Source organism: Coregonus clupeaformis, unplaced genomic scaffold (genome assembly GCF_020615455.1).
Source record: "Coregonus clupeaformis isolate EN_2021a unplaced genomic scaffold, ASM2061545v1 scaf0148, whole genome shotgun sequence".
Lineage (NCBI taxonomy): Eukaryota > Metazoa > Chordata > Actinopteri > Salmoniformes > Salmonidae > Coregonus > Coregonus clupeaformis.
In genome coordinates this window covers 440,039-451,634 of record NW_025533603.1, presented here as the reverse complement: position 1 = coordinate 451,634, position 11,596 = coordinate 440,039, and the positions used below count along the sequence as shown (strand labels likewise).

Sequence of the window (11,596 nt, the reverse complement as noted above, 5' to 3'; positions counted from 1 at the left end):
CCTATCATCACTTTGGCAATCTGGCTTTTCTTAGATGGTTGTGAATGTGGTGTGTACATATATACAGTATGTTAATATGTGTCTGTTACAAAATACATTCCTGTTATGATAGCTTTTCTCATAGCTTTTATAACTAATTTCATAATGTTTCTGGCACTGCTGCTTGCACTCTGCGCAAACTACCGAATGTTGCTATGGTGATGAACTGTACCATTCTCTGCCATACATATTGTACTAACATGATGTTAATGTGTATATTATGAATGCAATGGTTCAATGGGCATTCTTGTGTATTAATTTATTTTCTTAGAATGTAAATGTGCGACTGGACATTTTTATTTTAAAAATACCTTTATTGGCCCTATCGTATATGAAGATTATGTCTTTGTTAAATGTTTTTCATGAAGAAATGGAATGTTGTTTATGTTAGTATCAAAAGGGAATGTTTTAGTGTAACGTCACATACAACAGACAGGAAGTGTGTTGTAGACAGGGGAGACTGGTGATTGGCCAGAAGAGGGAGCATCTTTTTGCATTGTTTATAAATAGGGGCTAGACTACAGAAAGGGCAGAACGGCCATGGCAATCTGGGACGCCGTTCTCCGGACACCGCGGGTCTGTAACTTATGCTGTAACCTCGTGATTTTAATAAAAGCCTCTAACACGGTGCAGCTTGAGCGGACTCTTTGTTGACAGCAATAATTGCCACCATTCACCCGATACGACAGCCCAATAATTACATCATTAAAAGCACAACATTTATTTCATTTTAAACAACCTAGAAAGTTAAAAACAAGCCCCCCTCGTCCACTGTACAGAAACTGTAACTGAAACCCCACACCCCTACAAAATCCCCCAGTGCGACTGTATGAGAGAGAGAGAGAGGAAACTAAACAGATATAGATGAATGAGTCAATGAGGACTGTATAAATGAGTGTTTTTTTCCTTTTCTATTATGTTGTAATAAAGAGTTACTCAAGCTCTGAGCAACAAATACAATAAAAACTGTTTTTATTTTGAATGGAATCTGTGACTTTTGTGGCATTGAAAAATCTGAAGGATCTGATATTTTCCCAGGTTTTTTTTCGAGAACTTTTTGTGCTCTATCTTTGTAATGTTCATCACAAAACAACAACATTTGGCTTTGCTGTGTCTCCTCAAAGACATAAATGCACTTTCCTTGTGTCTGTGTGTATATATCAACCTCACTGTATGTATTCTATGTGTTTTTATTCTGTGTTCTATGTAACGCTATATCTTGGTAACAAATGCTGCTTGGTGGAAACTACATTTACCACGATACAACACAAAACCTCCCCTGCCTTGTAGAACACACTGAACACTGTAACAACGAAATGACGTTTGACCTGGAAATAAAGCCACTAGTGACCATACCAACTGGTGAGTGGTGATTCCTTGTACAGGCCAACACTCAACTCCCAGTGCAGCACATGTGATAAGTGCAGTGCACTTCACCAGTCCTCATTCAATTATTTGTAATTTTCTCCTGATAAAGTGTCTGCCTGTTCTGGTTTAGTGCACACATTTATACCAGTGCCAAGCCATTGCATTAATCAGAGGTCTACTGTTATTGTAGCCTAGGTTAGATGGATTAAATAGCTTCCTGTCTCTGCCTCCCTTATTGAGGATCACAGTTCAGCGTATACTTCTCCTCCCATGGAAAATCTACTGAACGTTTAGTCACTGCAGAGAATTGTAGCATGAAAGTCTGCTTGAGCATCAACAAGCTGTAGTAACCAAACCTGACCAGCAGGCGTCACTAGTGGACAAGGGGCTTTGCTGGCATGATTTCCACCTTGCCTTTTGGGAGATCTGTGCGTGTTTAGATACTGTCTGGGTGAACAATCCTGTGAGAGGGTGTGTGTATGTGTGTATATGTGTAATGAGTTAGAGAGAAAGAGACAGACAGAGAAAGACAGCGAGAGAGAAAGAGAGAGAGCAAAGAAAGGAGGCAGAGCGAGCTAGATGAGTGGTGGAGTGAGGCCAAAAATGTGTCTAAATTATGATGATTTCCATGAAAAATATGACAAAAAAACAAAACGTTGGCACTCTCTCCCCCGCCACAGCACCAAGAAATGCATGTTGTTACAGAATTCAGATATGCTAGCGAGGCCATAGTTTCATGCCAGCTCCAGTGCTGTCCTGAATGTATTTGTGTTTACACAGAAGGATATCATACAGGAGAAGGATATCTTGGCATGTCTAGACAGCTGTTCCAGTGCAAACCAGCCAAACTCATTTGTAGATTTTTCCGCCATGCTCTGTCGTTCTCGTTACCACAGTTATGAATGTGAAGTGTTTACCTTCCGCCTGGCACAATATTGGTGCTGCTGTCGTATTTTCCTTTGCTCTGAAAATGATTTGTTCTCCTTCCCTCATCCATCTCCCCCCATCCCTCTCTCTCTCTCTCTCTCTGAAATAGAGCAGACAGACTCCTCCTCCTCCCAGTCCCCTCTCTCTCTCTCTCTCTCTCTCTCTCTCTCTCTCTCTCTCTCTCTCTCGCTCACTCATTCTGTCTCTTTCTCTCTCTTTCATGCTCCCTCCCTCTCTCTCTGAGTTAGTGTCATTCTGTAGTGGAGATGTGGAGTGTCCTTCTTTCTCTCTCTCTGTTTCTCCAGCCTAATTCAGCTGAGGAAGGTAAGAAACTACTTTAACTCTCTATTCCTACATGAGACTGTGTTTGCATTAGTGTGATTGTGAGTGATGGGGAGTTTGCGTTTTGTGTGTGTTTCTGTGTTTGTGCATTTGTGAGTGTGTGTGTTTGCGTGCAATGGATGCGGCTCTGTGTGTGAATGTATGTGTGTTTGTATGTGTGTTCTGCGCTTGTCTGTGTTCAAGAGTGATGGAGAGTTGGTTTGGTCCTGTATGTGTGTGTGTCTCCATGTTATAGTGTGTCAGACAGGACTTAGTTGGCATGGCAATGCCAGGTGCTCCATGGGGCCTGTCAAGCTCTCACAACAAAATAATACAATATGTGGGGCATAATCAAAATGAATAATAAGTTGCATAACCCTTTTATCCCTCTGAACGCTGCCACCCCCCACTCATGATATCATGAATGTGACAGTTAAAGACCCCCTGCCCCCATCTTTTCCTCTGTTGGTCTTTCTGCCCATTGTTCATGTTCATGGGAGACTGTCCCAGTGTTTCTTGGGAACTGTCAGTATTCAAGACAGCATGTTGTTACAGGCTTTGATAGGGCTTGATGATGATTTATAGTCATATGGATGGATGGATGGATGGATGGATGGATGGATGGATGGATGTGGAGGGAGATAAAAAGAAAGAAAGAAAGAAAGAAAGAAAGAAAGAAAGAAAGAAAGAAAGAAAGAAAGAAAGAAAGAAAGAAAGAAAGAAAGAAAGAAAGAAAGAAAGAAAGAAAGAGAGAGAGAGAGAGAGAGAGAAAGAGAGAGCGAGAGAGAGAGAGCGATGGATGGATGGATGGATGGATAGCTGCACAAAATCCACATGCATGTGTGTGTGTGTGCGTGTGTGTATGCATGTCTGTGTGCATGCGCGTGTGTAATTATTTATCTGTGTGGTGTGTACATGTGTGTGTGACTTTGTGTCTGTCTATACACTCATTACACCTTTGTGCATTCTGTCTCCATCTCTTGGAGAGGCCTCTGCATATATTTAATCTGAAAAGCACTGGAAAGCTGACGTTCTATTTTAAAGAAGAGCGACGATGGGTGATGAGTGTGCATTCATGATGGCTCTGTCTATGTGTGTCAAAGCAGGGGGAGGAAACAGCTCTATCTAACTCCACAGATTTGAGCTGCAGCGTATGTAACAGATGGTCTTTACTAAGATGAAACTTGGTGTGTGTGTGTTTGTGTGTGTGTGTGGGGGGGAGAGATTGTGTCAGACTCTGTTGACGTGCTGAATGATTGACAGAGCTCTTCTCTAATGCTGTATTAACCTGATAGCACAGAACTCCGTCTAAAAACGACATAACACCAGTTGGTTATGCCAAGAACTGATGGTAGTGGGAGGCTGTGATTTCATTAAAATTAAATTCATGTCTGACTGTCTGACGGACTGTCTCTATGTATGTGACCATGTGTTTAGTGTCTGTAGGATCTTGTGTCTGTTTTTATCTTTCTTGGCTGTGTGTGTTGTGAGTCAGTGTGCATGTGTGAAGGCAGGTTTTTTGTTCTGCATGCACCAATGAGTATATCTATGTCTGTATGTAAGGGTCTTCAGGGAGTTGAGGTTGTTGAATCTTGTGTTTTGTCTGTACAGTGTATTCCCTGTCCAGAAGCTACTCTACATTGTTTTGGGTTAAACAACTCTGACGCTTTATGTCTGTGTGTGTGTGTGTGTGTGTGTGTGTGTGTGTGTGTGTGTGTGTGTGTGTGTGTGTGTGTGTGTGTGTGTGTGTGTGTGTGTGTGTGTGTGTATGAGTGTGTATGAGTGTGTATGAGTGTGTGTGTGTATGAGTGTGTGTGCGTGCATGTGTGTCATGGCTCACTATGGTGGCTGAAAGGTGTTGGTGTGTACACCCCTATAGCCAGGTAGGAGCCAAAGATCACAACATACCTAAGAGATTGACAAGGTGCCGATTGATATGTATTAAACATGAAGAAAATAGATACATCTCTCTTGTACTCCTTTTTTTGTAGCGTACACCTCTGTGGCAACATGTTTGTCCTTTGAAGAGGAACATCTTTCTAATAACAGGGTTATTATTCTAAGGTATCCTATCTGTGTTTTTCCATCTATCGCTCTCTTTTGAGTTTACCTGTTCAACAGGTCTCCACGGGTCTCCTGTGAATTAGGGAAGACTGCTTTCAGTTACTATGCCCCTCAGTCCTGGAATGACCTACAGGTCACCCTAAAACGTCATTATTTGGTCCCAAAAGCTGAATTTAGGGCTCTGATAAAAAATGTGACCAACGACAACTGCACTTGTTTTGATTGATTGCATATATTTGTTTCTACTGCCCTTTTGAATGTAACATAATTTATTTGAAATGTTGTAACTGTAATTTTGTAATGATCATTCTTAAATGTGTTGCTCACGTTGCTTGAACTGTGGTTCTCAGGGCAACATTGGAAATGAGACCCTGGTCTCAATGGGTTTCTGCTGGTTAAATAAAGGTTAATAAATAAAATAAAAAAGCTGTTGACTTGTGTTGGGTTCAACACTAACCGGGATGCAGCAACAGGAGACACACCTGATCACCTCAGGCACTAGAAGACAAGCCTGAATGGACTGACTGTGATAACCAATTAGTTTATTTTCTAAAACTCCCCTCTTATGTTTTGGTAGGCTGTAACTTGTTAACCTTTTACCGCAGTGGGCTAAATCAGGGTCACACAGAGTGTTTCTTGGTAGTCTTAAATAAATCTACTTTGAAACAAAAGTACACACTTCACACCCATGGTTATGGGCTTAAAGAAAATAAGACACCTGTACCATGTCAGATATATATAGAGTTTAAATGTATTCCATTTTGAGTTTGCATCCCAATATTACACTTTATATACATCACAGTAGACTGGAATATAACAAAACCGTTTGTCATAGAAACACCGGATTTTCAGCAGTAAAAAAATAAAGTTTATTAATTATGAAATTTTGAAAAATATTAATAACATTCCACCCATGAGGCCACTAGAGGGCGATTTGGTCATTTGACTGCAGGAAAAGGCTATAACATGATTGGCACTGATTACATTGGCTAGTATATATAGGATATGATTCAAATTCAGTTCAGCCTGACTGAAAATACCAGACTTTAGTGTTAAATGCCTAACAGCAGACTAGGCCTAATGTGCATTTGTTTCTGGTTTATAACAGGCTATCAGGGTAATATGGGCCTCTCATCTAACTGTGTGGGTTAGAGATAATAATTCTGTCAGTCTCACCAGAAACGTCACTTTTTTTATGTTGATCTAGCCATCATGATTCTCTTTTATAAATCATTCATTGAGAGCATTCTGTCCTACTGCTTGACCTGCTGGTTTGGGAATATCAAGGTTGCGCAGAAAAATAGGTTGGGCAAGATAGTCAGGACTTGCGGAAAAATCATGGGGCAGCAACAGCAAGAACTGTAATCTCTCTACCTGGGCAGAGCCCTCCAGAAGACAAATAAAATAGCGGTTGACTCTTCCCACCCAGTCCACCCCGAATTCCAGCTCCTTCCCTCTGGCTTCAGGTACAGATTACATTTTTACATTTTAGTCATTTAGCAGATGCTATTATCCATAGCAACTTACAGGAGCAATTAGGTTTAAGTGCCTTGCTCAAGGGCACATTGGCAGATGTTTTCCTCCACCTAGTCAGCCCAGGGATTTGAACCAGCGACATTTCGGCTACTGGCCCAACGCTCTTAACCGCTAGGCTACCTGCCGCCAAAGTAAAAAAAAAATAGGGCCAAGTACTCTTTTATTCCGAATGCAATTCTGCAACTTAACAAAACGGTGGACTAATTGTTCTTTAGCACTTGCACTTTGACTATGAAATTGCACTTACCCTGCCTACTGGCTTGGAAATATCCTTTGCTATTTTTATTTATTTATTATTTCAATAAAAAAATTGTATATCTGATATGTTCTATGACTGCTGCGAAATTAATTGCCTCTCTGAGGACATTAAAGTTTTCTAAAACCGAATCTGAGATCATTTGGACCAGTGCTGGTAACAGGTTCTGGCATTAATTGAGCAGATAATTGACCTTATCTCTGGTGTGATAAGTCGTCCTTTCAGGACATAATAAATAAAATAAAGTGTGATAAAATGGAGCGTGTGTCTCTCAGCGGGAGTCTTGGGACTGTGGAACCTCTTTAAAACAGCAGCTCTCCCGCTAAAAGCTTACTATGTCCTTGAGGCCTGGCTGTGCGCACATATGGAAGTTGAAATGGCTTCGTGTGAGGTGAGAGGAGGACGCCACAGCGACACCACGACCTCTAGGCGAGCCAGGGCTTTGTTTTCGTTGTGTAAATCTTGGGGGGCTTACATTGTATATTTTTCTCACATTTATTAGGCTTATTTCCCCTGTCTCCCCTTGCGTGATATGAGGATTGTCTCCGTGGTCGTGTCTGATTTATCCACGGCTGAGTCATGCATCATTTCTGTGATTCAAGAGCCATGAACCCTGAGGCAACAGAGACCAAAGACCACTCACTGTCTGGCAGAGAAGAGTTAACTTATCTGTAAAGGAGAACAAAAAAATTGTAGCTGAATAATAATCATAATATGGGGGGGGGTGCTTATATTTGTCCTGTTACACACAAATGTGTAATGGAAATGTGTTTTTTGTATATCCTAACTCCCCCTGAGACACCCGCAGGGAGTGGGGTCACGGCCAGGGTCACGGCTAGGGTCATCATTGTACAGCGCCCCTGGAGCAATTAGGGTTAAGTGCCTTGCTCAAGGGCACAGCGACATACTTTTTTTCACCTTGTCGGCTCCGATATTCAGAGCAGCAACCTTTCGGTTACTGGCCCAACGCTCTAACCTCGAGGCTACCTGCCACCCAAATTAGCCCTCTACCAAGATAACTTCATAATGAGCCAATCAAGATTGTGCCAGAAAAGAGAGAAAGGGTGAGAGAGGGAGAGTAACAGTTTGATCATGGAATGGTTAGGCCTAGGCCTGCTTTTAGAGTAAGAGGAAGAAAAAAATGGTGAATGAAGTTAGCCCTGAAATCAAGGTAGTTGGATAACGTGCCAAATAGCCTAATAACATTAGTCTGAACATGGAAAGAGAGAAAGGGCCAGAGAAGGGCAAAATAACAGTTGATTTATTACTGAGTGGTTTAGGGATAGGCCTACTGCTACATTTCTACCAAAAAGGAAAACATTGTTAATGGAGTTGGCCCTAAAACAAGGTTGCCCAATAGTGTGCCAAATGAGAGATAGCTTTTAGAGCATTATGGGAAGGTAATGCACAAATGTCCCTAAATGTCAGAGAAGAGATATAGAGAGGCAGCAAAAAAAGAGAGGGTATTAGCAGGGGGAAATAACTTGCTCATAGCTTCACCAAATTGCAAATGTTAGTCTTACTTTCTAGGCGTATGTTTGTCTCAGGATGGCATTCACCAAATTTCAAATGTCTTTCTTCCTGTTATTTTTTTTTCTGTATCTTGCTGGTGCCTGTTCAGTGACTTACTTCTTGCTTCATTGCTAGGTTAAGCTATGCAGACTGTAACAGGGATTGGGGTGTGAGGGGTTAACCACTGCTCCCTTCATCAGAACTTTCACTCAGCGTAACCAACAGTGACGTTTTGATAACTCCCTTTGACGTGCGTGAGCTTATTTCTGGAATTGTGTTAATCCCCCCTTTTCCTCCATCCTCCTCTCCCTCCCTCCCTCCATCCTCCTCTCCCCACTTTCCCTGTGTATCTTTCAGTCGGTGGTTGTGTGTAATGATGGAGGGTAGTAGAATCGGTCCTTGACTGACTGTCTGCGGATGGATGGAGCATCTGGAGCTTATTAAGAGATAGGGTGGAGATGGGTGGATGAATGGACGCAAGACAAAACACAACGATAGAGCTGCTTACTGGCTACTGTACCACGGAATGTTGGGCTGTGTGTGTGTGTGTGTGCGTGTGTACGTCAGTTTCTGGGCGTCTGTGTCGATGTGCATATTTTCCACTGTGTAGGCCTAAATGGTTGTGTTTCTGTGTTTGTCCATAAGTGTGCATGATGGAGTGTCTGTGCCACAATGTTTGTGTGCCTTACCTTCAATGTGTGTGAGTGTGTGTGCTTTGTAGGTGTGTTTGGGCCCATCGCAGAGAGGTGCTAAGGTATGACACACACACACCTTTGGTCCCCATCAATATTAACAGGGAAGAGGTTTGTAGAGTGCCAACTGACCCTACTGCCTGGAAAGTGTCAAGGCAGCCTACGTCTCCTTTTAGATATGACTAATATGTACAATACTAGACACTACTCACAGCTGGGTGTCAGTATATGCATTAACAACTGTAGCTACATAGAAAGGAAGGAAGAGGGGAATGGAGGGATGGAAAAAGAGAGAGAGAGAGCAAGCAAGGCCACTCAAGTGAAGTGAACACAACAGTGACAGTGGGACAGAAACTAATGCGAGTCACCTTTCCACTCCAGCAGAGAGTGGAGTGCATATTAACACCACAATAGAGCGAGAAAAGAAGAGAGAGATTCAAATAAAATAAAATAAAATTGTATTTGTCACTTGCACCGAATACAACAGTGAAATGCTTAGTTACAAACCCTTAACCAACAATGGATTAGAGAGGGTGAGGGAGACAAGAACAACACTTTAGTTTTCTCTCTCTCTTCCTGTCTGTCTGTCTGTCTGTCTGTCTGTCTGTCTGTCTGTCTGTCTGTCTGTCTGTCTTCCCCAAAGACAGGACACAAACACACACTGTACTGTGTCTGTCTGTCTTCTTTAGTCTTTCTTTCATTCTCTCCTGTGTCACAACCCTTCCCCTCTCCTTTTCTTCCCCTCTCTCTGTCCCTCTTCTCTCCGTCCACCATCCTTCCTTTCTCTCTCTCTCTGCGGTGTCACAGCCCTTGCCAAACAAACAGTGGCTCTGGCATCAATAATGAAACAGCATGTATCTCCTTATTTAAGGTACAGAGAAGCCTGCCCACTGTCACTTTACAGATGAATAATAGACACACACAGAGAGGATGACAGAGACACAGGGACAGATGGAGGGAAAGGGGGAGAAAAGAGAGAGGTATAGAGGAGGGAGAGAGATAATTATGAAAGTGGGATGGATAGATCTATTTGTACGCAGAGCGAGAGAGCGAATGAAAGAGTGACCGGACAGAACACTGCATGAACACACCACTCAGGCCCAGATTGCAGACTCAGCAGATTTCTCATCTGTCAGGGACATTGTCTTCAGTCTAAAATGGGGACTGGAGGCAGCAGTAGTAGTGTAAAGGAGGCCTACTGCTGTTCACAGTACAGTTGTTGGTGTTTGTTTGGTGGCCTGATTTTTTACATTCAGAAACTGGGGAGAACTAGTGACAATAAATATTAGAATTTGTTCAATTTATGGTTTAGGGGTAATCTAGCAGAGCCAGATAGTAACTACAGACACAAATCACCTCCACCACCGACACTGTCAGGGAAAGACAGCAGGCTGATCATGCAAGACAAGCCAGAGGGCTCAGTCACCACACAGCAGATAATGATATTACAGTGAGGGAAAAAAGTATTTGATCCCCTGCTGATTTTGTACAGTGGGGAGAACAAGTATTTGATACACTGCCGATTTTGCAGGTTTTCCTACTTACAAAGCATGTAGAGGTCTGTTATTTTTATCATAGGTACACTTCAACTGTGAGAGACGGTATCTAAAACAAAAATCCAGAAAATCACATTGTATGATTTTTAAGAAATTAATTTGCATTTTATTGCATGACATAAGTATTTGATCACCTACCAACCAGTAAGAATTCCGGCTCTCACAGACCTGTTCGTTTTTCTTTAAGAAGCCCTCCTGTTCTCCACTCATTACCTGTATTAACTGCACCTGTTTGAACTCGATACTTGTATAAAAGACACCTGTCCACACACTCAATCAAACAGACTCCAACCTCTCCACAATGGCCAAGACCAGAGAGCTGTGTAAGGACATCAGGGATAAAATTGTAGACCTTCACAAGTCTGGGATGGGCTACAGGACAATAGGCAAGCAGCTTGGTGAGAAGGCAACAACTGTTGGCGCAATTATTAGAAAATGGAAGAAGTTCAAGATGACGGTCAATCACCCTCGGTCTGGGGCTCCATGCAAGATCTCACCTCGTGGGGTATCAATGATCATGAGGAAGGTGAGGGATCAGCCCAGAACTACACGGCAGGACTTGGTCAATGACCTGAAGAGAGCTGGGACCACAGTCTCAAAGAAAACCATTAGTAACACACTATGCCGTCATGGATTAAAATCCTGCAGCGCACACAAGGTCCCCCTGCTCAAGCCAGCGCATGTCCAGGCCCGTCTGAAGTTTGCCAATGACCATCTGGATGATCCAGAGGAGGAATGGGAGAAGGTCATGTGGTCTGATGAGACAAAAATAGAGCTTTTTGGTCTAAACTCCACTCGCCGTGTTTGGAGGAAGAAGAAGGATGAGTACAACCCCAAGAACACCATCCCAACCGTGAAGCATGGAGGTGGAAACATCATTCTTTGGGGATGCTTTTCTGCAAAGGGGACAGGATGACTGCACCGTATTGAGGGGAGGATGGATGGTGCCATGTATCGCGAGATCTTGGCCAACAACCTCCTTCCCTCAGTAAGAGCATTGAAGATGGGTCGTGGCTGGGTTTTCCAGCATGACAACGACCCAAAACACACAGGGAGGGCAACTAAGGAGTGGCTCCGTAAGAAGCATCTCAAGGTCCTGGAGTGGCCTAGCCAGTCTCCAGACCTGAACCCAATAGAAAATCTTTGGAGGGAGTTGAAAGTCCGTATTGCCCAGCGACAGCCCCGAAACCTGAAGGGTCTGTATGGAGGAGTGGGCCAAAATCCCTGCTGCAGTGTGTGCAAACCTGGTCAAGACCTACAGGAAACGTATGATCTCTGTAATTGCAAACAAAGGTTTCTGTACCAAATATTAAGTTCTGCTTTTC

The 11,596-nt window shown here is 42.8% G+C and overlaps 1 protein-coding gene across 4 annotated transcripts in view; it reads left to right on the top strand.

Moving 5' to 3' along the window:
- Nucleotides 1–2,533: 2,533 nt before the first annotated feature.
- LOC121586231 (ephrin type-B receptor 5) overlaps nt 2,534–11,596 on the top strand; it is a 63,487-nt gene continuing 54,424 nt past the window's right edge. For all 4 annotated transcript variants that reach the window (XM_041902771.2, XM_041902769.2, XM_041902768.2 and 1 more), the window contains exon 1: nt 2,534–2,658. In XM_041902771.2, the coding sequence (XP_041758705.2) occupies nt 2,601–2,658 (58 nt within the window). In that variant the 5' untranslated portion in view covers nt 2,534–2,600. The remainder of the gene's footprint in view (nt 2,659–11,596) is intronic.